The sequence below is a fragment of the Apostichopus japonicus genome, chromosome 16, assembly GCF_037975245.1.
Source record: "Apostichopus japonicus isolate 1M-3 chromosome 16, ASM3797524v1, whole genome shotgun sequence".
NCBI classification, from domain to species: domain Eukaryota; kingdom Metazoa; phylum Echinodermata; class Holothuroidea; order Aspidochirotida; family Stichopodidae; genus Apostichopus; species Apostichopus japonicus.
This window is the reverse complement of record NC_092576.1, coordinates 11,228,104-11,255,881: the sequence shown is the minus strand read 5'-3', so window position 1 is coordinate 11,255,881 and position 27,778 is coordinate 11,228,104. Positions and strand designations below refer to the sequence as shown.

The window sequence follows — 27,778 nt, the reverse complement described above, 5'->3', positions numbered from 1 at the left end:
GCTACAGTCCAATCCTGTTCGCATCAGTCCAATCCTGTCTGCTACAGTCCAATCCTGTCCATGTCAGTTCTGTTCAGGTCAACACCATACAGCCACGCATTGTCCAGTCCAGTATTGTCCTCTCTCGTAAACTTCCAATTCAGTCCAGCTTTGTCCTATTCTGTCCTATCATGTCCCTGTCCTGTCCTGGACACTGACTTACACTGTAGTCTTAGCATTGTAATACATCGTATTGCAATCTGCAGCAGGGTACATTTACCACTATTGCAGACACCTATTGACCAAGACTTCATCAACCACTACACCAATTTACCTTTTGCCTTGTTTTTGGGTTGTTACATATTGATTCTAAGTAACTCCTGACACCGTTCTTGATGGTATCCGACTCCTCCAACAGTAACAGGCCCAGCGCCCTCAGGTTACCCGTCGGAAGCAACACACCTCTCGGCAGCTTCTTCACTATCTTTGGCAAGTCTACGTCTCCTGGCTCAAGGCTGGCAGTGAGCTCAACTGAAGGAACAAAATCAATTTGAAATGAAGTTCAAGAAAGACAGGAATCACTGAGTTGATAAAAATTTGGATAAAATTTAGAAGCAAAATCAGAAAATAAAACAACTAAAGAAATTATGGTGGTGAGGTGAGGGTAATGTCTTCTTATTCTTCTCCCTTTTTTTTTCTTTTTTGGAAAAATTACTTCTTTAAATATGGCAGATGAATAAGTGAAATATGCAAAACCTGAAAATAAAACCTGTACAAAGCTCCTTGTTAAACTACTGAGTATAGAGGATAACAATAGTGTCCCAAGTATGATACTGCTGAGTATAAAGGGATAACAATAGTGTCCCAAGTATGATACAACTGAGCATAAAGGGATAACAATAGTGTCCCAAGTATGATACTGCAGAGTATAAAGGCTAAAAATAGTGTCCCAATTATAATTCTGGTGAGTATAAAGGGATAACAATAGTGTCCCAAGTATGATACTACTGAGCATAAAGGGATAACAATAGTGTCCCAAGTATGATACTGCAGAGTATAAAGGCTAAAAATAGTGTCCCAATTATAATTCTGGTGAGTATAAAGGGATAACAATAGTGTCCCAAGTATGATTGACATGTAAAACCAGGGACGGTATGGTGCAGAAATACAATATCGTCCTCAGCGTAAATGCTGGATGAAACACTACAATCCAGCCTAGCGATGTAATTTGAAGCTTTTCAAAAGTTAACTCCTTCCTGACTCAATGGCAGGAAAATCAATGTGCAGAGGAATTTGAGAGGTTTGATCCAGTGACATCATGGTCACAACTTCTAACTGAGCTACCCAGGGTTTGTAGTTGGTGGTAATCTCTTTAGAACCACTTCTTTGTTGGAAATCTAAAACAAGATCTAATCGTACAGTGTCCAAGGGGAGAAGAGAATAAAAGTCCTGGAGACGTGAGGATGTCAAAACATTTCACTTACATTCGTTGGTGAGGTCGTTGATAAATCTCTCTGGATTCTTGCGATCTTCATGAGCAAAGAAGGTTATGTACTGGAAGAGTGTTATTATTGCCTTGGGGTCCAGCAGATCAATCGGTCGCTCTATAATTCGGTGTCCGAGACTCTGGAAAACTACAAAATCAAACGTGGACAAAATTTATTAACCAATTCCTGTGAATTTAACCGACAGCAGAAGTGAAATAGTAAACAATATGTTTACATGTGTGAAAGTGATACCGCGATTAAAGTCTTTTAGTTTCTTACTATTAACAAACTCTTGGTTAAAACCACTGCATTGTACAGTAGGTAGCCTGAAGTCCATAAACGGTTGAATAATATTAATATTGTTCTACTACAGCTTAGACTGAGCTCAATGACCGATATAAATGGAATGAATTTTTGCTGCTTACGAGAGGACAAAACAAAACAAGACTTCCATAAATGAGGAAATCTGATATCTTACAGACTAAAACAATAGCATCAACTGTTTATAATTAACTAAAATACATAATGTAGAGCCATTATGGATACATTGCTCTTACTTTAATTACCAATAGAGCAAAAAGCCAAGTTTTTAGTCTTTGAATAGAATTTGAGAACAAAGTGCATTTGAGAGGATTAAAGCCCTGCACTATACCAAGATCTGTGTTAAACTGGATATTGGATAAACACATCTAAATCCCATTAAACGGTAGACTACATACTCTCAATGGTTCCAAACTTCGGGTCAAAATTATCACTAAAATATGTTCAACTACGAACCAGTGTTTACCTTAGGATCACTCTCTTCTGGTGTGACTTTCTGGTTTTTTACAACTAGCAAAGTACACTTTGGTGAGGACAGAGTTCAAACCAGTGAAGCAATGACCGTGTAGCAAAGTTATGATCTAAGCAACCTGAAAGCTGTTTCGCTGTCTGCCCCCCCTCCACCCCCACTCCACACCCCCCCCAAAAGTCATGTGTCCAAATGATCACAACATTCTTTTAATTTTTTTTTTTTTATTATTTTGTTCCCTACCATCGTCTGCTATATCGGGGTGGTTCGTGCGTAATTTCACTCCAAACTTTACGTCCAGCTGCAGAAGGAATAAGTCTGCGCTCACATAGAGGGCGTGCTTCTCTGAACATTGTTGCCAAAACTCCAAAAGTGTTGGGTTTAGCTTCAACTCTGGTAGTACTGCAATGGGAGGTAAATGAAGAACAGGATAGTAAACAAAAGGTATTATATAAAAACAATGTCACATAAGTAGTTTTCTGTTCTGTCAAAAGTCTACACAGGGGCAGGTTATACTGCACAGGGTTCATTTAAAGGGTGTGAAGACTCGCGCAAAAAGAAACGTCTAATGCCGGTAATCTGACCTAGTTTCCAATGAGGTGTAACAGAAGTGTTAGACACCACCATCGATCCCATAAAATACGCACACAGCTTGCTACCTTCGGTAATTAGACACTAGTGTACAGTCAGTACGTACAGCTGGGGTCAATACCCACAGCACAGTGTACAAACGATACAGCAATGGACATCTCAGGTTCAGCTAAAGATAACAAGGTATCATGTTTCATTACTGTTTGCATTTTGTAGCGACAAGCAGAAAACTTCACTTGCAAGCAACGGAAAGTTAACTTTTTCAGAGGGCGGCACACAGTTTGGGGCGAGTCTTCAATGCCTTTAACTGCTTGAACATAAAAAGAAGGCAAGAATTAAAGTTCTAAGCATTATGATAAATGCAACAGTTTCTGTTGTTACAGAGCAAAATGGAATACCAAGAAGAAGTGTTCCTTGCGTAGTGAAGGGGTACACTTTAGTGTGGAAGTGTCAGAAACCCCTTAACTGACTTAAGTGTGGAAGCATCAGAAACACTTCAACACACTTTTGTTTCAGGGTTGCTGGGGTTAAAATGGTACTCTTGAACTTTCAAATATGATATTAGAAATTATTTGAGCTGATTTCTGTTCAATTGTTTAAACTAATTGAAACTCATTTGTTTGAATCCCATAATACTACAGTTTTGCTTGACTTATCAATACTTCTTTCCAATTATCAAAAAACATAAATGAAATGAATTTGAAATTTTGAAATTCTTTCAGGCAATCTTGTCAAATGTAGAAAGCTGAATGGGCTGCAGCGCAATGCAGCCCAGCTAATCTCTAGATAAGCAAGATAATCTCTACTGTTTCAGCCTTGCTGATGGGGATTTTCAGCTTTGCTTTTTGACATATGAAGAAATGTCTGTTTGATTGACACATTTGTTTAAGGATCAAGCATATTTATTAAACACTAATAACTATAAAATCTATGTCCAAAAAGCCACGCAGGCATTTCAGTCCGTCCACCAGTAATTTCATTTTGAGTATTGCTTAGTAGGTTATCAGGTTTCGTTAATCAGGCCGGTGAAAAAGTGACCTAATATGAAAAGTATCTTCACCTAATCTTCAATCTCATGAACTAATTGATTTTGAAGACTGCCAGGACTTCCCCCGCCCCATTTCTCCCCTCCCCCTCCCCTCAGACATTTGTGTACTCCAACGGCTACAACTAATCCTCTGTACTCACTATCATCTGCTCTGAAGTTTTCTTCGCCCGACGAGGACAGCACCACCAGCTGTTCGATGATGACTGCTTGCTTCTGTAGTTTATCAAGAGCTAACGTCTCCTTCAGTTTAAGAGGACCGAATGCGCCCAAATGCTGTCCGATGAAAAAGAAGACAAATATTATAAGAGGTTGAGAGATTTTCTGTTGCATTATACGATTATCACACAAAGAAACATCAATTAAAACGCTAAATGTCTATGTCTTTGTGTACATCGGTGTTGCCCTAAGACCACATCTATAGCTTCCTGACCTTACCAACACAGTGTAATTTTAAAAGAAGCCTTGAATTTTAGCAACGGCTCAAAACTAAACCTGCATCTCTGATTGGTCGAATTCAAACTAGTGGGTTGGGGGAATTGTATGCGATTAATATTAAATGTGTAATTTGTCGGAGGACACTTTTCTCATTATCTGCAAATGTCCTTAATTACTCGCCAATTAATGCTTTTGGCAGGGAAAAAACTTGGCTGATATCTTAGTTTACTGGTTTTATATATGTAAAAACTTGATGGACTTGTCAAAAAAGTGGAAAACGGCGACAAAATGCAAAATGCTGCTTTAAAAGAAGTCTGAAAGTTAACCAGCATCACCCATTCCCCCAATGTCACTGCATACCATAGAGGGTAAGAGGTCTAACCATCTACTTACACTAAGCTGATACTCTGTGTACATCAAATGTTGCACTAAGACCATGTCTATAGGTTCTGACCCCGTGGACAGTGGCTCTGATTCGGACTCTATGCTTGACCTCCCCAGACTGCCGAAGGAACTATCCACCGTGGGAGAGTCCAGGATTCCACTGCTTCTCTGTTCGTTGACCTCCAACATTCGGCTCTCCCGTTTCTCGCTGAGGTCTAAGAAACGACTGCTCCTCTTAGCAGAGGGCCTGTCCTGCCTGTTGGCTAGCCTTAGGTCCGGTCTGGATGCCGAGATGCTGCCGTCCTTTTCGACTTTGGAAGCTGCGATTTGAAGGTGGTCTAATGATTTTGATTTTGGGACTGAGGTACTCTTCTCGGCGAGATTCTGTTTGTTGGTTCTGTAAATATGAGAGGGTTCACAATTCAATTAGGACTGACTTTGGTGCAGGATATTGAGAGCATGTTCTATAATACAAAAGGGGTTGAGCATACACTAAGAGGGTTGAGTGCACACTAAGAGGGTAGAGTGCACACTAAGAGGGTTGAGTATTTAGAGGATTGAGTACACCCTAGGAGTGGTTGAGTACAGATTGGGAGGGTTGAGTACAGATTGGGAGGGTTGAGTACAGATTGGGAGGGTTGAGTATACACTAAGAGGGTTGAGTACACATTAAGAGGGTTGAGTACACACAAACAGGCTGAGTGAACACTAAGAGGGTTGAGTACCTCCTATGAGGGTTGAGTACACATTAAGAGGGGTTGAGTATACACTAAGAGGGCTGAGTGCACACTAAGAGGGTTGAGTAGACATTAAGAAGGTTAAGTACACCCTCGGAGGGTTGAGTTTACCCTAGGAGGGTTGAGTGCACACTAGTAGGGTTGAGTACACATTGAGAAGGTTGAGTACAAACTAAGAGGGTATAGTACACATTAAGAGGGCTAAGTACATATTAAGTGGGTTTAGTATACACATAACAGGGCTGAGTTCACTCTGAGAGGGTTGAGTAAACATTAAGAGGGTTGAGTAAACATTAAAATGGTTGAGTACACACTAAGTTTGTCAAGTAATGAAGAAGACATTTGCTAATATGAAAGGGTTCAATGTAACCTGTGTTTGTGAAAGTAATCAAGAAACGTTTAACATACAAAAGACCTACATATGCTTTGGCAGTAGATTAATTGTTTGGTTCTCTCTGTAAAGATATGGCAAGGAGCCATCCATCACAATCTAGATTTACTTAAATATATTCACCGACAGACAAATTGATAGACAAAAATGATGTCACTTACTTTTTCTGTACTGTTAGATGAGTTAATACAAGCAGAATGAAATCACAAAATTAACAACCAAAAACAAATATTTTTCTTTCATTTTGCCAGTCAGTTTTTGGTTATTGATTTCCATAAATATATTAACAAAATGAAATAAAAATAAAATAAAACTGTTAGCAAACTGCTTATCCACTAGAGAGCCTGTGTAGGAGAATGTGTAAAAGTAAGTTGGCCTGACGTCTCGATCCTAGCAGGATCTTCTTCAAAGGCTAAATGACAAGTAATAGTAACAGAAGGGACAAAAACACGCACAGAATACAGACAGGTTAATGAGCATAGTGAACACAAAGAGATAGATGTAAGAGGATTAGTAGACAAGGGATGGAGAGAAGAAAGAAAGAAACCAACAGGGGAAGAGGAGAGGTAGGAGATAAACAGTGGAGGGACAAAGAGAGGATTAAGGGAAGGAAAGAGAGGATTAACACTCTTACAAGTGTTAGTTTATATAAAAATATATTAACAGACAGAAACACACGTAAAGCCAGAGATGATGAGGTCACTTACTCTTCTGTACCGTCGCCTCCGTCATCGCTAAGGCCTTCGTCGACTTCGTCGAGGAAGTTAAAACTATCGAGGGCATTCTTTATGGAAAGACTAGACGTGGAGACGTCTCGGTCCATGTTGGACTTTTTCTGCAAAAAATGACAAAATATATGAATATTTGCCTTTTATAAGTTGGGTTTGTTCAGTATTCTATTATAGTTTGTCGATTGTCCTAAAAGCTTTTACAATAAATAGCAATTTATCGTACAAGTGGTAGTTTACAAGGAGTGTTAGCTCAGTGGTTAACTCTGGTGCCTTCCAATCATAAGGTCCCTGGTTCAACTGACTTGATTTTTCACTCGGATCAAATTTGCTGTTGACCCGTTTGTGGGTCACAACATCACAGAGGACTTGAAATGAACCTCCCCAAAAAATAAGAGTCAATATTTAAAGAGATTTGAATCATGAGTAAAAAGAACGAATAAATAAACTCACCCTCAAGTAATTCTCTAAGCTGCTGACCTGTTTCTCTAGCGTCCTGAGCTCTACGTACTGACCGTGGAGTATTTCTAATAACCTGTTGACGTTGTGGAGGGACTCGGCTAGGGTCAGCATGGGTACGTCGTCCAGGTCCAGAGAGCCCGACGATGGTAACATGGTGACGCTAGGAGGGGGATCAGGTTTGCTGCTTATTGGAGGTGAAACCATGGATTGTGGTCTCTGTAGAAGAAAAAAAAACAAAGATCATAGAAAATGATAAAATGAAAATGTTGCAGATACTATTTGGATGACCCAAAATCTACTTAATATGTTAGGTAGACTTGAGGTAAAATGAAGGCAAAAACTTGTAAAAACGAAAGAGGGAAAGATAAAAGAGCGAAAAAAAGGGACAAGAGCGTAATACATGTTATCAAATATAAAACTTAACATTAACACTTTCATTAACACTATCATTAACATGATATAGATTATTATGATATAGATTATTATTAACACTATGATATAGATTCCATTAACACTAGTTATCATATAGATTCCATAAACACTGTCATATATTAACACTATGATATTGATTATTAATAACACTATCATAAAGATTATTATTAACACTATCATATAGTCCATTAACACTATCAAATAGATTCCATAAACACTATCATTTAGATTTTTCTTAACACTATCATATAGATTATTATTAACACTATCATATGCATTATTAACACTATCAGATAGATTCCATTAACACTATCATATAGATTATTATTAACACTATCATATACATCATTAACACTATCATATATATTCCATTAACACTATCATATAGATTATTATTAACACTATCATATACATCATTAACACTATCAGATAGATTCCATTAACACTATCATATAGATTATTATTAACACTATCATATACATCATTAACACTTTCAGATAGATTCCATTAACACTATCATATAGATTATTATTAACACTATCATATACATCATTAACACTTTCAGATAGATTCCATTAACACAATCATACATATTATTATTAACAATATCATATAGATTCCATTAACACTATCATATAGATTGCATAAACACTATGATATAGATTAATATTAACACTATCATATAGATTATTATTAACACTGCCATATAGATTCCATTAACACTATCATATAGATTATTAATATCACTGTCATATACATCATTAACACTATATTAACACTAACTTATATCGTAAAATATTAGGTGTAGTCAGTCACAAAGTACCAAAACAATAAAACACAACCTTTTTTTTTTCAACTGATTCTGTTTTATACATATTGTGAACTGACAATAGACTTACTTCAAAACAGTACAATATCATTTTTCTTGCAAAACATAAAGTATACTTGTCAATTTCTTATAATTTTCCTTTGTATCATCAAAAGATTTTGTCAAGGATGTTAAGACTGTTCATTCACTTTTATTACCTGTAGTTTCGTTTTCATTATGTTTTGTTATGTTTAACACTTTCATTAAATTGCGACAAGTTTTCACTAAGGTATGACTCCTTAAATTGCAATTAATTTTTATTCTTGCCTTTAAATATGGAAATACCCCTGACTGTTTATGTTTTGTTATGTTTAACATTTTTAATATTGCGACAAGTTTCCTTACGTCGGACTCCTTAAATTGCATTGAACTTTGATTCTTGCCTTTAAATATGGAAATACCCACTAACTGTTTATATCCATTATTGAATACTGAAACAATAACCTTAAATATCACAGGGATGTGCCCAGGATTTCCTGTGTGCCGGGTATACTGATCACCGTCCTTGGGGAGGGGTCTAAGAGGGAGAGGGGTGTCCCCCTCCCCTTTGAGAAATTTTTTGATCTTTGAAGGTGCTCAGATGCCAAATGCTGGCACTTGTGTAGCTTTTTAAGCACATACACAAGTACTAGTTTTGTTAACAATTTACATTTTTTTTTTAGTGAAATATATAACGTAGCCTACCTGGGAATAGTTATTAGTTTGTTTCAAAGAGATTTTACAAGTTTTGTCCATTTTGTATGTATGTATGTATTATGTATGTTTGTATGTATGTTTTGACAAAACCTATGTATGTATGTTTTGACGTAGATCTAGCTGTAGAAAACAGACAAGAATCAATATCTTACATAATTTGGAACGGATGATTCGGTGAAGGACCTCTCTCTTCGGCCGTAGGAATTCTTGTTGAAAGCTTTCAGGTCTTCTTCAACGATTTGGAATGGACTGCGATGAGAAGAAGGACAGAAGATTATATTTATATAAATCTATCCAGAAAATGTTTTGAGACAGCAAAAGGCATTTGTCAAGTAAGAGGATTCAAGTGTATAAAAGTAGACACTGAAAGAGGAAGGCAAAGTTTTTGAGGTAAGGCATTTTAGATCCATGAGGCAGCCCTTGTTTACAAGGTCTTCGGTTCTGTTGTCCGGGTGGATACCTGATACCGACAAAGCTATGAACCCTTGCATAATCACAATAACCCCCAGTTTTTGTTTACCAAGGCCTAAGGATAGCTGAGACAACGAAGAGAAGAATTGAGATAGCATTTCAGGGCTATATGTTGCTTTGAAATAACCCCATTCAGAGATGCCAACCTCTTGACACAAAAAAACAGACTGAATATCCTAAAAATCAGATTTTGGAGAGAAAAATCAGATTTTCACGAAAACTCGACACTACCACTGGCCCGTTGGCCCCGGGCCAGTAAAATGTTTTACTGGTAAGAACGGGCAGGTAAAATGTTTGCTTTTTCATTAACATTTAATGAGAAAATTGTAAAGCTGCCGATTCGGTGTATTTCCCGCCCATGTAGGCTCGTTGTTCAACGTGTTTGTCGGGGTTTGAGGGGTTACTTGTACATGTTTCTATGCGATTCCGCTTCCTTTAAAAAAAAAAAAATGTTGTTGTTTTTTTGTTTTTTTTGGAAAGATGAAAAATCGTATTTTTCAAGAGGCAATATCGTATTATCGTATTTCACTTGTTTTATAGTACTAAATACAATAAAATCGTACTGGTTGGCATCTCTGCCCGTTGTATAGCAATTTGAGTGGGAGAGGGGGAGGGGAGGTGGGAGACACTGATGGCACTATATAAGTAACATTAAAGAGCACGGTGTCACAAACTTATATTTTCAAAGGGCAAAGAGTGTACCTCTGAAATATCCCAGGTGTCTAGCAATTTCAGGAAAGGGGGGTGTGGGGAGGGAGCAGGGTGGGAGAGGTCACAGATGACACAATATAAGTAAAATTATGGGCAAGGTATCACAAATTTATATTTTCAAAGTACAAGGACGGCAACAACGTCCTGTTGATTCCTTTCAATGTTTTCAAGAAAAACTGAAGCTGTCCAAGTAGTAATATCAAATTAAAAGTAATCCTCGGGCAGCTGGACCTTCTGTCAAAATGCCACAGGCTGCTCTCATGATATATAAGGGATTCATTCCAATCCCACAGCTAATGGTACTGTGTGGGTGAATGCCACTTGGAGTAAGTAGTAAGAAACACAACAGGCATATCCCTGAGGATGCCTTGGGACAGGTGGGACGGTGGGGGGGGGTGGGGAGTTGGAGGGGAGGGAACCTTACCTCCATGAAACGACAACATTGAGTTTAATAGTTCCAGCCTCATTTACATCGATGGTGAGATTCTGCGGTTCTGCTTGGTAGAAGTCCGACGAATCAAACTCCAAACTACCGATGATGATATTCGATCTGGCGATGCCTCGAATTTCTGTGACCTACGACAAATGAAATCGAAGAAAAACACTCGAATACAGTCAATCAATAAAAGTCACTAAAGACATATTTAAGCTAGGTTTGACACTCCTCTACAAAGAACCGACTTGGACATGTAAAAATTCTTTAGAAAGAACTCTGTAACTTTAATATTCTTGGGTATTCTTCAGTTTTGTTGGTTAGTCAAAAACTTCCTGGTTTTCTTGAATAATACCAAGAAATCTCAAGATGTTTCTGGGTATTGCCAGTTTGAGTTGTATCAAATCCAGTCATTCAAGATATCCTTTATTTTAAACCCCCCCCCCCTCCCAACATGAATTTGTCATGCAGGAGAAATCCATGGTCTTCCCCATCTGAAATGGGTCTTCTAAATTGGAAAAAAAATCTAAATAATTTAAGTGGATATAGCCATCCAACGTGAAGAGTAAGTAGCCGTAACAAGCCGTTCGTGCATAGGGGGTGAAAATTTCGAAAAATGTCAACCTGAAATGTGACCTTCAGTGTTTGCACGGGGTATCCTGGGACCCGCCCTAAGTGATACTACCCGGTTCCTAATTTATTACCCGAACCCTACGCAAAGTGTGATTTAAACAAATTTTTGCAAACCGCTGGTTAGGTAGATTTCCCATTGACTTAGTGTGGTGTTAGGCTACCATGTGGTCGAAGATAACAGCAATAACGAAAGTATTCCATGGATATCTTATAACTGCGTCACAATTCAGCTAATAAACAGATGGTTAGGCTAGCTTACCCCATTGACTTAGTGTGGTGTTAGGCTACCATGTGGTCAAAGATAACAGCAATAACGAAAGTATGCCATGGATATCTTATAACTGCGTCACGATTTCAGCTAATAAACAGATGGTTAGGCTAGATTACCCCATTGACTTAGTGTGGTGTTAGGCTACCATGTTGACCTGTGTAAACACCAGTGACCTTACCTTGATTTGAAGATAGTCTGCTAACATTGGATAGAACATAACTTCTGCATTCTCCCAGGTCTGACTGAGGTCTTTCTCAACTTTACACTTAGACTTCCACTTCTGGAAACCATACTTGAAAGAAATCTGCAACAGAAGACAAAAGAGATGAAACCAAAATGAATTATTTTTACAAGTTAAAGGATTTACATCAGCTCTTTGTGAGTCTCTCAACAAACTCTGCTAAAAATTATACCACAAGTATGACTCGAAGACCAAAATGACCAAAGCAAAGCTTTAATGCTTTCACCTCAATAATCTTTAGCGAGCTATTTCTGACCAATTTGATCAAATCTCGGCCATTCCGTCACCACGGTTCGTAATGGTACAGATGACAAATGAAGAGCCACTTGATAATTTCAAGATCTTGGAAGGAAGGAAAGAAGCAGGGATGGATGCTTCTTCGAAGGGTTCGGGGGAAGTGACAAATGTTACAGAAATCAGATCTTGGACTTACTTCAAAGACGTCTCCTCGACATACCCTCGCAAATCCAGCGATACCTGTAACAATTTAAAGGGAGAAAGAAGAAATTTTAGACAATTGATCCATCACCTTAAATTCTATAATAATATTAAAGCATTTCCCAAACTAGGTGTATGAAACATATCCCTTTCACTGGGACATATTTGGAACCACAAAAAAACCGATCAACTGATATATATACACTGCAACTGGTTTGGTCACGACAAAGTTGAGAACATTCAGCGATTGCTGGTTTCATAATGTCATCGGGATTACTACAAACAGATGACTCATAGGTATAATCTTTAGGATGTTTTATCATGAGACATTACATCATACAACTTATCACTAGATTTCCTATACTTTGCCATGAATATTCAGTTCTGTTTATAATAACAATGAGAGATTTCCTATACTTTGCCATGAATATTCAGTACCTGTTTATAAGAACAATGAGACATCAATGTTACCACAGATAGGAATCTTATCTAAGCAAACCCACAATATTCACATCTTGTTATTCTAAGCTTCCTGTTCACTCTGGAAATCTCAGCAAGTAATCATGTCCCTAGCAAAGACTTACTAAATACTACTACATACTGCCCTATACAGTCAGGGTGCATGCAACTTATCAATCCGACGTGAGCAAGCAATACAAACTTAGACAACAAGCACCCTCATAAACCAAGGATGAGCCTGCATGGGTAAACAAAAACTCACAGAATTTTGCAAAAATTGCGATATAGGCTCCAGTTTGCGTATGCTACAGTGTGTTAGGATAATAATTTTTGTCCCCGTGGTAGAAAAGAAATCACAGATATTCCGCGAATTCGCGGAAAAAGCTCATGCCTGATAAACACAATGAAACTACACAGACACACTGATTCTACTTAATCTGTACACACTTTTGTTAATATGAATATTCAACAGGCCATTTTAATCACAAAGATATACCTAGAGGAGTAGAGGTACTAACAATATATGACTGTTCCTTTTACAAATGAGAGTATTGATATTCATATTGTTGTAATTACTAAGCATATAAGCCATGCACCTGTGTATGTTTATTGTCATCTAGAAGCTCAAACTTGACTCTTTCTACACAGAATGGTAACTTGCAAGTACCTGCTACACAAAAAAAAAAATCCAACTGGGTGTATATAGTAAACATCAAATGCATCAATAATCATCACCTTCTATCTTCATTATAAACACCCCCAGATTAACCTCAAGCTCCGCCTCTAAATGACACATATTTTGCGTACAGTCTTTGACCTGTTGCTTCGCTTCACTCACTGAACCCTTGGCCTTGGAAGAATTGGCTTCCGAGAAGGCCCGTAAAATGTTCTCAGCACCTGAAAAAAAAAAAAATTGAACACTGAAAATGGGTGTACTACTAATATCGTAATAATGCTTTCACATTTTGGAATAAGAATATCGTTACTTTTTCTTTTTCTCCCTGACCGATTGTTTAGGTGGTCGCTTTCTCTCTGCAGTATAATGGGATGATACAAAGTGATATTAAAATTTAACAAAATATCTCATCAAACATCCTCTAGGAAGCTATCTGTGTTCTAATTAACGTTTAATCCATCAGAAGTACTACCCGTTATCCGACTTTACGGGCAGAATAACAACCTACCGAGGGAGAGAGTTTATGAAACAACTTTTGTAAGGATGATCATTGTTTTTAACGCTACAGGAAGTTGGAGACAGTTTACAAATTTCTGATGTTTTTTGGCCTTCCTCTGAATATTAACCAAGAAGCCATTATGAGCTGTTAAGGGGGAAGTCTGCAAATAAAGCGAATCTACCACACCCAAGGAGAGCTCAGGAGATGATTTTGGCATATGATCAAGAAAATGGGGATAGTTAGCTGTAAGAATATTCACAGACAACTTAAATTTATTTCTCATATAAGTTTGTACACAAGTAACAACATCACACCAGTACAGGTACAATAAGTACAGTAACCTATATGGCGGACGCTTAGAAAAATGGGTAAAAAATGGAAAAAAATAAACAATAAAAATATTAATTCTGATAAAGGTCATATCTTAGGTTATATCTGTCATGAAATACTCGTTTTCTAGAAAATCCCTGAGTTATTTTCAAGCAGGTTTGGTGCCACAACAGGCAGCAATTGCAACAATAATGAAAATTGATCAGAAGGCAGCTTCCTCCCCCCCCCCCCCCTTTCTTTTTTAACATGGGAACTATATTAGTTTATAGGAGACAACAGAAATCAGAATTCAAAGCTACTTTAGTTAACTGTAGTTAAATACTAAATTATTCCCTGATTAAAAATTATCATAAATTAAAAAAAAAAAAAAAAAAATTAAATAATTTAAAAATTATATATATATATATTATAATTATTCCTCTTAATGCTCTGTGCAAGCTCATATCAGAAGCCTACATTAAGTCTGGTTAACTGTGTTCAATGCTTCACTTGAAACACGTCACACTGGTTCAAACAGACATTTACTGCAGCTACACAACTACAGAAAGCGAGCCCTAGCGACCCCCCCATCCCCCCCCCCCTGGTTGCTCTACCCTTTACACCTTTTTACGTCAACATGCTCATATCAGAAGCCTACATTAAGTCTGGTTAACTGTTCAATGCTTCACTTTGAAACACGTCACACTGGTTCAAACAGAGATTCACTACAGCTACAAAATTACAGAAAAGCGAGCCCCAGCCCCCCCCCCCCCCCGGCTGGTCTACCCTTTACACCTTTTTACGTCAACGTTTGGCACCGACAGAAGAAATGAGTAAGACCTTACCGTCTCTAACTTTCAGTTCCTTGTCATACTGTTCCTGGAGCTCCTCGACTTTAGCTAAATGAAACTCGAGCTTCCTGCAAAATAAGAAGCAGAACGGAAGGAAGGGGTAAAACAGGGAGTGAGACGAATGTAGAATAAACAAACAGTGGATGAGAAAAGAACTCTACATCAAAGAGATGATTCCTTAAATAACATCCTTACATCAACGATAACTAAATAAACAGAGCTGACTCACATCATTTACTACCTGCAATTCAGCTAAAAAAAAATTTAAAAAAAACTGTTCTTGGCACAAGTAATTAGTAGTGCTAAATTACAAAAGGCCAAAGTTTACATCCTAAAGTGAGGAAAACAACCAAGCAAGGAAAGAAGAGATGAACAGATAAAATGGCAAATGAGATAATATAACCATGTCAGTTGACCCCCCCAACCCCCCTCTCCCCTCCTAAATAAGAAACTAACGTGGGAGGGGAAGACATTCATTTACATGCAACAGTTATTTGTTTGTTTAGCTGTTATTTGTTTGTTCAGCTGTAATTACAAGAATGTATTTTCACTTTTGATTTCTAACAGGATATCACCGTAGTGATGACTCAGTAGGCCACAAGGGAAAGGGAGAGGCACTGATACAGTATATATTTGTGTTGGTTAGCATCAGGTTTGATCTCTAGAGTAAGGCAAAATATGTCACCAAAAACAGAACTAGTATTGTTCGATACAGGTGACAAACGCCTACAGTGGAATTATGTCCTTCCTTACCGGTTTCAAACCTCTGGACATACAATCAGCGTCCATAGCCTAGTGGTTAGGGTGTCCGCGTACAGAGCGGGAGGCCCGGGTTCGAATCCCGGTGGAGGCTGGAAGTTTTTTCACTGTTCTTGACTTTCCAACTCATTACGATTTTCAATTATTTATATATATATTAAACCCAGTTCTTCCCTCCCTTTGCAATAACCCTCACCCAACCCTCCCCCACCCCTTTCCTCATTCTCAATCTTCACTTATCAATGTCTAATATAACTATATGCTAATGAAACATGACTTAGACTGAAAACCTACACAAGGTTCTTCTTCTATTTTTCAATTTGCTCTCCAGATCACATGGTAACCATAACATGTTTCCTACTCAGGTAGGGTTTCAATTCTCTATCTTTACAATAATAAACAAATAACAAAAACACTAACCTTCTACATGACCTTAAAGTTACTGTGTTATTGTGTGGATGGTTCAAATCAGTTAGTTGATCAAACCTATCACAGTTTCACCTCTTGTCTACTTAGTTTGAAACAATGGAAACAAACATCATGAACTTCACCACCTCTAGAAGCTATTTCACTTTCATCCAATCAACTTGGAAATGGGCCAGGAGTTAAAGTAAAGAAATCACATAACAATGTTAAAATCTGTTTGAAAAATCTGACTCCCCTTGCCCCCCATCCCCCTCCTCCCTTTACCACCCTCTGCAACAACCACTCATTGAAAAACAAGGAGAGCAGTTCACACAGTTTGTCAAAATTATTTAAACCACTTTGCACCTAACAATATATTTCTATATCAAGTTCAACTTTGTTGCGAACACATTTGACCTAATTGATAATTAAATCACCCCCCCCCATAGAAAAAAAAAAACAGAAACAATGAAACAGTTAAACAAAAACAAAGGTAACCTAACATGAAGACACAATAAATCAAGTTGTTAATCAAATTTATGTAACCATGTTTTTGACCAATGTCTCATATACAGTAAGGTAATATTTTGATTCAAAGGGGGAGGGAGCATTCTAACACAGAGATTATTGACAGAAACCTCTGGAATGAGTCTTTTAAAGCAGCATTTTGCATTTGGTCGCCGTTTTCTACTTTTTTGACATGTCCATCAAGTGTTTTACATCAATCACAAAACAGCAAACTAAGATATTAGCCAAGTTTTTTTCCCTGCCAGAAACGTTAATTGGCGAGTAAAGTGTCCATGACAAATTCCACATTTAAAATTAATCGCATACAGTTCCCCCAAACCCACTAGTTTGAATTCAACCAATCAGAGATGCAGGTTTAGTTATGGGCTGTTACTAAAAATAGATCCAAGACTTTGCATTGGTACAACCAGGGAGTTGTTATGGAACTCCCCGGTACAACTGCCATATAGACTATACACAAATCAAGCATGGTGTTGTATTACGTATTGGTCAATGACGTTTGTAGTGTTTAAATATTCATATTATGGGCGATGTTTATTGGGATCCCAACAGAAAATATCTTGGAGAACAACAAAGTTGAAAGTTGCACATTTTTAGACTTTTATGCCACCATTTGAAGTAAGATTTAAATAGATAAGCTAGTTATGTATGTCGTTATGGCATAGTGGAGTCAGTGAGGTTGAGAAAAATCATAGAAAAGGATGCAAAATGCTGCTTTAAATCAAAGCCAGTTATTTGACTCTTTGATATCTGGTGACATCATAGGGGAAGTCTGTGTTTCCTGTCACAGCGGGGTTATTTCAGTTCAAACAGGAATTAATTTATCTCCAGAGTAAGAAAACATCTATTAAGGAAGTGAACAAAAACCCAGCCAGCATATCTACTGTTGTTATTCTTTCTCTCTGCCTTCCACCAAAACATTGTATTTTGTTATAATCCTAGTATCTAAATTATCATGAGTATGGTCACCCCCCCCCACACCCCCACCCCAAAATATGCTAGAAAGTACAATAATGGTCAGTTGATCATGCTAAAACATTTCTACAAGCTTTTGACTGCCACTGAAGCTGAACATTCTTCCGGAAGGAGACTTTTAATTGTGTTATTGAACATGACTCAATGTCTGGTGATAACTTCAAAGGTCAGATCCTATCAGAAAGTTCCCCCTTTTTTTTTTTTAATCTTTTAAGAATTCTTAACATGCTAACATTTGAGGGACAATCATGATGTCTCTTAAAAGCTTTCATTCCTGTCTTGGAATTTCCTACAAGGTTAGAGTTGGATGAACAACACTATATTCTCCACCAAAACAGAAAAAGTTATCAGTAATGAAGACATAATCTCTTACTTTTGTCCACCAAGCTCTCTCTCCAGGAACAATAAAATAAGGGTCAAAAATCCAAAGATGCGGCGACTTGTATTGTAACTAGTAAGCTTTAAAATTATCAAACCTTTTACCAGTTACATCATATGTTTAACTCTTCTTTTCCTTTATCGTTCTGTTAAGCTTTTTTAAACTCCTTTCTAAAAATATTTTTCAAATTCATAGGTAGTTAAATGAAATATTTAGGCCAGAATTTCTTTTTCACATTTTGTTTTCTTTTTTTTCCCCTGAGTTTCTTTCCTTTTCATACATCGGTCCCTTTTTTACAATTATTGCAGCTGTTGCATACTATTAAATCTGTTATTAGTTATTGAATGATACCAGTTGGACACTTGTGACAGCTGAATTCCCCCAAAGTGGGTCGGAACTTGGAAGAAACATAATACCAGCATCAGAACCAGCATAAGCAACTGAAGGAGTCATATATATCCAACGAGATCAATAACTACAGTACATATATATATATATATATTATACTGTTTACCAAGGGATCCCACATGGTTGCCTTCGGTAACCGTTTGAACAAACACAAATACTAATTTTGAAGCGGTTACTGTAACCATGGTAACAGAATTAGCAATCTAGGGACATGTACATAGACACAGAGTCATTGTAGCTTACAGCACTTGGAAGATATTGTTCTTTGCGTAGGCTATGGTTTGTTCAAATTGTCTTGAGGACGGGTACGAGAGTCAAGATTCAGTACATATGTAGTACATGTGTATGTATGTGTAGTATGTGCAGGACACATTCAAGACTGAATCAATACCACTAAAGTGCATGTGACATTACACATGATTGTGAAATTACAATAAAAAATATCACATTAGGAATGCATGCAGCTTTGTGCACAACATGTTAAAAATCAACAACTGAAGGGGCACCAGCAACACCATACTTGTTGGGGAGGGTGTTTGTGTGTTTGGATGGGGTGTGAGAGGGGTGAGGAGGACGCTATTAGGGCCGGCTGAAACATTGGGCAGAAATGGAGGCAACCCATACATATGACATATAAGCATATATGTTCTTACAGTATAAATTTCTGTACCAGCACTCAGTATTGGCAAAAGTTAAAACACAGGAGTCAGAATCGGGATTAATCGATGGAAATGACTGTCATGCGATGACCTTTGACCTCCTACGACATGGAAGGAAGTCACTCCGGTAGATTGAGAAGGAAATGACTTGTTATTGCGACTTATATAGATTAAGCGTCCAAACAGATCCGTGCCAATGGCAGTTCTAAATTGTATAACCCACTTTTCAAACTCACATCGTCCGTTGGAAATTGCAAACCCACAATTATGATACAGGAAATTATACCAAACAGTGCTATATTAGTTTACGCCTTTACCTAATTTTGAAAGGTCACATTTACTTCCGACAGGTAATTTTACCCAGTCGGGTCGTTATCGTATATTTTACAAGCAATTTGTCTTTTTTCTTCTGGCACCGGTAGCAATTTTGTGAGAATGGAACGGCACAATTTTAAATGGATTTTGCTGTTTCACTATTATCATGTTTCAAATCATCCTGCTGTTGAACTCGGTGTTTTATACTTCCTTGAAATATAAACATGAAAAAACCACAATGAAAATACTGTTCACTGCAGTATTATTTTCGAGGTTAAATTTAGTACTGTTGCTAATATTATACTTTATTTAGTATAATATTTCAGCAGCCTTTGTTTAATTTTTCAAGTATTTACTTTATAGTCTGAAGTAAAAATTTCTAAAATGCACTTCACTCGCTTGACTGGTTAAAACAAAAATTTTGTTCAACTATTTCCATTTTGAGTTTTGCATATGGATAGACACTGGACAATCATGAAAATTGGGTGATAACAAGAATTCTAGTCCACATACCCGCACTCGCTATGGCAATTGTGCCTTTTCTGTCGCTGCGCCTTCTCTTTGGAACGAACTCCCATTTCAAGTTTGTGACTCTCCCTCCCTTTGTATTTTCAAGAGACAACTTAAAACATTTCTGTTTGATTCCTATAGTTTCTTTTTGTTCTTCCTCGGTTTCCTTTGTCTCTTTCCTACTTTGTAAAGCGCTTTGAAACGCTGTATTATTTATTATTAATTCTAAGAGAATACAAAATTGTCAACAACATGTAAGATATTGAAAAGTTATTTAAACAGTACTCGGACTATTGCACATGTACATTTCGTGCCTAAACTCCTTCTGACTTTATGAGCGCGATAAAACATTAAAATTTGGTAATAACAGGTCATCCCCTAACATGGAAAGTGAAAGTTATAACTAACCTAAGCAGCACCTACGAAAAACCATGTCACAAAAAAGGCGTAAATCAATATTTAACAGGTTAATGATTAATTTGATAACAAAAAAATATGAAGGTTTCCAAGTGTCGAAAGAACAACAGATATAAAACATTGCACTGTCTAATATATACAAAGACCATTGTCAGGGAACGATACAAGATTCGGTCACCAGTTTTAGAGGAAAATATGAAAGGGGAATGACGTTCTGTCTTTTGGTCGCTAATAAAATTTGCTCAAAATTCATTTCAAAATTATTTTTACAAGGGCAAATAGAAAGAGATTATCTTTCTGGGTGGTCTGAAATATTAAGGAAGTGTAATGTTAAATTAAAGTCAAAACATACAGCTAATTATGGCAGATTTATAAAAACACACAGAATATGATGAATGGTTACTGTGGAAGTGGAGCAGCAGTGGCTTTTTGCACTCGGTTACAGCCTTGTGCAACTGCGCATACTGTATAATATCATTACATGTATAGCTTACTAAGGAGGAGTTTGAAGTCATTCTGAGCCTGTGGATCCCTTAATAAATGTAACAGAACCCTCTAACACTGATGATCTGTGCCATGATGCACTTGCTCTGTAAAATGTATGTCATTAGCTATACATCCCTGTACGATACTGCTAACACTGATTATGCTAACACTGTTTACGCTAACACTGATAATGCAAATTTGTTTGCCTTTATTCTTCAAGATGAGTGAAAACTTCTGATGATTCCTGCTCTAAATCATGAAGTATCCATCACCTCCCCAACCCACCCTCTTACCCCTCCCATCCCTCCCCCCTTACTCAACTCATTCTGTGGCTGACTACTTTTGACTATCTTCTATAGGTTGTATGAGGATACAACATCCAACATCACATACCTCACCATACTGCCTAAAACACAAACACACGACCATCACTTGTCTCAATTTGTCCAAACATTTAGTAAACTCACAGACAATACTCATACATAAACTCTCATTCTTCTTGTTTCACTCTGACTCTCATAATAAAGGCAAACAGCCCTGTCAACTATCTCACCTATGTTGCACCACCGGCTTTCAAACCGATGATATTTTTACACCTTCACAGGAATGCACGTATCAGAGATTTTGACAGTGACATGATGTGCACATCTATAGGAATTCTATTGCTCAAATATCCTTTGCTTGTAGCGCATCCATCAAACACATGGTCATAGCAAAACTGAGAGTGCCAGGACCATGCCAGCTTTCCCCCAGGGTCTGTCTTTTTGTAACGTAGCAGGCTGTTTCAATAGGATATTGGCTGTCTTGATTCATATATTCTGACACTCCCCCGCCCCCCCCCCCCCTCTACATCATCACTTAACTTGAAACAGATCTGATTTTGAGGTCCTTCTTGAGAATTGCCACCCAATCTTTCTCTCTTCCTAAGCCAGACTAACCCTTGCCCCACCACTCTGTCTACATTAGACTTTCACAATACCCCAAGAACTAGTGCAAATCCATCGGCAGGGAATAATATATCCCGTAAGGCAGGGGTGGGTAACCTACTGCCCGCGGGCCACATGCGGCCCCTCTGTGAATTTTTTACGACCCGTAGGATGTCTCAAGAAAAAGAAAAAAAAAATCAATCTATTTTACATTATCACAAAAAACGAGCTAGCTGCTTAGAATTTATCGGCACTAATGATGCTGTCAGTTAGGCCTACTATCCTGTTAATTATCAACTGTACTGTATTGACATTATGTTTTTGTGAATACAGATTAAGTACACACACCTATTGCTTGAAAGTCCTCAGAATCAAAGGTTTGAAATCAACAGCAGGTCGTTGGTAAGGTGCGGCCCAGTCAATTTTTCACTCCTAATATCTGGCCCATTCATTCAAAAAGGTTGCCCACCCCTGCCGTAAGGTATCACACAATGCTATGTAAAACTGGCAAACTGCTATACAAACTGTGCAAAGTTGTATACATATAGCAGTGTTTTGTTACACAGGAACCATAGTATTTGCCTTCAAAACAGCTATACAAAATCCAAACGCTAAATTATTCCCCGACATTCAAGGTGAGTCTAATATCGATGCTTGCAATTATGCAGGAAATACAAGCCTGCTGTCTGTCAGGTGACAATCCAACCTTCATTTAAAATAACCCCGATTTCTTCGTCCTCTCTGTTTATGCAGCTAGAATAAAGTGCACTCACCTCAACAGTCTCTCTGTTGTTTTCATGTGCTGCAAGAGGAAAAGAAGAAAACAGAATAATAGTCTTTTTTTGGGTCGTAATTTGATCTAGATTTCAATGAACGGATAGATAATGACCAATTTATATATATCTTGCAATGTATTAATATCCCATAAAGAACGATTTTATGGAAAGCCATTTGGATAATAAATTATGAAAAACATGTTGTGCAGATAGTAATGTCATTCCTTCTGTAATATAACATACATGTGTAAAAGTAAGTTGGCCTGACGTTTCGTTCCTAGCAGGATCTTCTTCAGAGGCTAAATGACAAGTCAACACTACAAATATAACACTGTATTATAACACTACAAAATGGCTGTCATGTGATGGCTGTCACATGACAGGTAGAGATCTCGATTTAACGAGTCGGTCTACGATACGTGGGAATGCCGTCTGCTGCTGTTAAACCACCTCCCAAATGTGGTGCGTCTTCTGGGTGGGCTTAAACAAACTAAAATTAACCCTCCACGAATCACGTAATATTCTTTCTCAAAATATGCACATTACACCAGCTGGAATGTGTTGAAATGTGCCAGTTTGTTGTGTACTACGTACAGATATATATATAGATCAGTTATCATTTACCCCCCCACACACACACAGGTATTACAGTTTGACTGTTTATTCTAGAGATCACAGACAACCATGATTTGAACATTTGAACATCTGTTGAGCCTGTCATGCACTGCTGCTGTCCACAGATAACATGCATCAGACTAAATTCATATTTCCTCCCCTGCGGACAATGACTTTGTGAATTCAATATAACTACCAACAAGGGGAATGTTGTTTAGTTTTACATATTAACAATTATGTTATGATGTATTTTGAGACTTCGAAGAGCTATCACAGCATATATATGTTTGAGACGTTTTGCTCGAATTAGGATGTTTTCGAGTTTGAAAAAGCGGTAAAATGTGAATGGTCGTTTTTGGTCAAGAAATAAACTGTTCAGGAAGTGCTCCCCACTTACCTTTTCTAGGTTATACTGCAGACCCTGCGGGGAAATCAAAAATAAATTACATTTTTAATGTCTCGGTGTAATATACATATACACACAGGTAAATTACATCACAATGACAAGATCTCAAAGAGGTACATTGTTTCCAAATTAAAACACCACAAGGAGAATTCTAGGATTTATGCGCATTTCAATTCTTGTACTTGTACTAAAGTCTCAACCAACCCTAAAAGAGAAGATTCTTCCTATAGAAATGGTCAAATTTAAATTTTTTTACTTTAATGTAACACACATAAAATACAATTTGTAGACTTTGGCATCTCCAGTAAATGGTGGAGAAGAGAGCTCAGGGGCCTAGGAGCCATGAGTTCCTGGATTACTGAGACAATATTCCAAAGTACACCTGGACGGTTCATAGCGTCAAAATGACTCCGTTAGACAAGTAACGGAGCAGTCAACTCACAATGGGAGTAAGAAAAATCTTCATAGATTTGATAAATGAAAGATTGATACATACTTATAATCCCTTGAATGTTCCTAAAATTTTGCAACAATGTATGTTAAAGCCATTAAACTGTTTCATCCACTTTCATGTCACAATTTTAGTTGTGACATTTTTTTCTTCCTTTTATCTACCAACCCTTTGCAGTTAATGTAAGATTCCAATCATGACTTTTGATGGACCAAAAGTAGAAGACGATATGTTGGATCATGTCTCTTTATTTCCCAGGTTGGATTGTTCCATTATTTATCAGAGGTATTTTACAGCAAAAAAAAAAAGACTTGTTAGACTTTCTTAGATCATTTGGAGAAACAGCACTTCCACATTCTCTGCTGATTTTTATTAATATGAATTAATGTATAGTAAGAGAGTCTTGAATTAATTTTAGTAATCTGAGTTTTAATTATTTACAGTAGCCAGGTGATATGCCAAAGGGGCCACAAATTTGATTGATGTACAATCCTACTAAATAAATGGAACTATCTACTGTAACTGGGAAAATTATAGACTTGCTCCAAGAACTATAAATGAAATGAGTATATAAGTGACCCATAGAATCCAGAGGTGTCTGACTCAAACAAATATGTAGTATGGTATGGTGTGTGGCCTGGGGAGGGGTAGGGGTGAGGTTGGCTGGGAGGGTTGGAACTTGATTCTACCGTGATTACTGAGTCTTTATCTCACCTGACTTGATCGACCATGTGCATGACCATCCATTAGCTGTTGCTTCATAGCCTCAAGTTTCTGTTTTTGCAGTTCTATGCAGTTTCTGTAAGAGACAAAACAAATGAAATGATTGCAAATTTAAGATGTAGAACAAGGGCAAAAAATATGATCATTTACACCTTATATGCTAGGAGGCATTTTCTTTAACCTGTTTAATTTTAATTCAAGTAGATAATGAGATCTAAGGCTTCCATAGTTTTGGCCTAAAACAGATACTAATCTTCCCCATCCACTCCCCCTCCTTTCCTCTCCCCCCCCCCCCCCCCCATTCGCCTCAACTTTATAACAATAGAAAAAAATATTAGCTCAAAGACAAAAATTATTATTATTATTATTATTAAAAAGTATTCCAAATGACTAAATTCTAAATTCTGACCCACTACATGCATGTTCTCTCCACCCTTACCCCCCCCTCCCGCCCCTTGGGATCATCGGTGTTGGTATTGTGATGTAATGGGTCATTTCAGAGGTTTTAATTGATTCTCCCAATGACAAGAAATACAAAGTTGATGAATCTTCTTTGCTTTTTGTAATTGTTACAGGTAACACTGTATTGTATGCAGATAAAAATTTTGCCACTTTTATTAATGAGTTAGTATCCTTATTAATATACACTGACTTACATGGGACCAGATAAGATGCTAAAATTAAGAAAAAAATACATTGTGCAAAAAAACCTCTCTGAATACATATGCAGCAGAACATACTACATACATACCTATCATGTGGCACAGTATCAACAAAATATTAGTTGTTATGAAATATAAAAAAAAGGATGTATGAGACATGTGAAATATGGGACATTTCTTCCACAAGCATATTTGCCTTGGAAAGTAATGTTTTTGTCTAAATTTTTTTGTCAAATAAGAATGTTTTGTGTAAAGAAACACAATGTAATTACTTTAGTGCATTTATGGATCATTGAGATTAAAGGTGTGCATGTTTTTAGTGCAATAAATGGACAAAAAATGAATATTTTGCCCGTAACGTTGTATGTTTCTCTTTAAAAAAAAAAAATAAGAAGAGATTAGCCAACCAATCTCATATTTCTAGCTAAATAACACTATCATGCCATCATTTGGCACAGTATCAACAAAAAATCATTATTTAGTTCTTGCTACGTAAATTTCATGAAATATATAAAAAAAAAAAAAACTGTGATGTATATATCGGACATGGGACGCATGGGACAGTTTTGAAATATAAGGAAGTTTTCCATGAAAATTAATGTTTGACGTAACTATCCCTCTAAAGGGAACAGATACTACACATGATCTTAGCCAAAAGGCAGAGAAGGATTAAGAGACGATATATATGATCCCATACGTCACCATGTACGTCAATTTTTGAAATTAATTATGAATTAGTATGAAATCATAATTGCAAAACAAATTGTATTTGTATTGATAACCTTCAATTGATGTTCTTTACATAATATCTTTAAATAAATATATCAATTACATCCTTATCAAAACTTAACAACACCTACTACAAACAAAATGTGACGTGTGGGACATTTAGCATCAATTGGAAATGAGATTTAATTAGTATAATTAAATTAATTCACAATCTTTAAGCAAATTTTGTCACAAGCTAAAGGATGGCGGTCAATTGATGAAAAAAATTCAGACTCTTTACCTGTACAAGGATACCAATGTCCAACGATTCAATATTTTAAGGATTTTGAAATCTTAGGTTCACAGGGGACAGTGCTTGGACTTGCCCTAAATATTTAAGGTGTGTGTCTGTAAAAACATTTTAAAACTTGAGAATGATTTAAACTCAACAAAAGTGCAACAGAAATTAAAGTAATTTCCCTTTATGCTTTGTCTTTGAAAATAAAAAAAACTTAGTAAAGTGCTGAAATAGTTCTGAACTCTAATTTCACCATATCAGGACCCACTTTGCCACATGTGGGATTGGGAATGGCTCTTAAAATCGAATGTTTATTCTCCCATGACTTTTAACTGAGCTTCCTTTGCAGTGAGAATTTTAAAAGACGACCATATCCAGTTTCCAAGAATACATGATATCCTGTTAGGAACACTTAAAAGTTATTCCACTTCCTTGAGTCAGGCAATTCCATCCCTGAGCCACATTTTTAACAATGTTTGCAATAAAACAATTAATTGTCATCAAAATTGTTTCCTGAGATTAAATCACGTACAAGTTGACGTTACGTCTGTCAGACACGCTCACATTTCCTTCCAGAATTAGTCATAAATGATCCAATGGGTAGAAATATCCAATGAAAGCTGAGTTTTACTGTACACCTATGATTCCCACCAGTGGGGCACCAGGTTATCCTACTGTACCTCTACCGATCCCAACAATGCCACCCTATTCCCCAACAGGGCCATCCTTTCCTCCACCTACCCATTCTCCTTTCCCACACCTACTATTCTCTCCCCCCCCCCACTCCTCCCACACCATTCCAATCCATTCATATACAAAGGGTACTTACACCACCCCTTTCATATATATAAAGGGTACTTACACCACCCAGGCTTTCATATGAAGGGTACTTACACCACCCCTATCATTTATAAAGGGTACCTACACTACCCCTTTCATATATATAAAGGATACTTACACCAACCCGTTCATATATAAAGGGTACTAACACCATCCTACCTTTCAAATATATAAAGGGTACTTACACGACCCCTTTCTTGAGGTAATCTAAGATGATCTTCATCCGTTTAGGTCTTGGTTGCCGTGGCATCTTCACCATGTTACCACCAGCAGAGAGCATCTTCTGTTTCCTCCTGTCTCGCCCCGCACGCCCGCTGGACGGTGATCCCACACCTCGGAATCCCTGAAAGCAAAAATTGAAAAAAAATGAAAAAAAAAACGATAAGCAACATGATACTATTATATATATCAGGAATGTATAATAATAATTAACAGTTCTTATATAGCGCAACTTACAATAAAGTCTCGCCACGCTGTACTTAACCCTGATCATTGGTAACTTGTCGCACCTA

General features: G+C 37.2%; 1 protein-coding gene and 1 pseudogene across 2 annotated transcripts in view; both read right to left on the bottom strand.

Moving 5' to 3' along the window:
* LOC139983689 (rho family-interacting cell polarization regulator 2-like) overlaps positions 1-27,778 on the bottom strand; it is a 68,731-nt gene that overhangs the window by 6,400 nt on the left and 34,553 nt on the right. For both annotated transcript variants that reach the window (XM_071997421.1, XM_071997422.1), the window contains exons 2-18: positions 27,452-27,609; positions 24,750-24,834; positions 23,576-23,599; positions 22,561-22,589; positions 15,015-15,088; positions 13,421-13,582; positions 12,222-12,265; positions 11,726-11,851; positions 10,635-10,786; positions 9,181-9,277; positions 7,024-7,248; positions 6,550-6,677; positions 4,724-5,111; positions 4,036-4,168; positions 2,500-2,658; positions 1,464-1,613; positions 314-510 (exon numbers count right to left, since the gene is read on the bottom strand). In XM_071997421.1, the coding sequence (XP_071853522.1) occupies positions 314-510; positions 1,464-1,613; positions 2,500-2,658; positions 4,036-4,168; positions 4,724-5,111; positions 6,550-6,677; positions 7,024-7,248; positions 9,181-9,277; positions 10,635-10,786; positions 11,726-11,851; positions 12,222-12,265; positions 13,421-13,582; positions 15,015-15,088; positions 22,561-22,589; positions 23,576-23,599; positions 24,750-24,834; positions 27,452-27,609 (2,331 nt within the window). The remainder of the gene's footprint in view (positions 1-313; positions 511-1,463; positions 1,614-2,499; positions 2,659-4,035; positions 4,169-4,723; positions 5,112-6,549; positions 6,678-7,023; positions 7,249-9,180; positions 9,278-10,634; positions 10,787-11,725; positions 11,852-12,221; positions 12,266-13,420; positions 13,583-15,014; positions 15,089-22,560; positions 22,590-23,575; positions 23,600-24,749; positions 24,835-27,451; positions 27,610-27,778) is intronic.
* On the bottom strand, positions 25,997-26,091 carry LOC139983904 (U2 spliceosomal RNA; annotated as a pseudogene).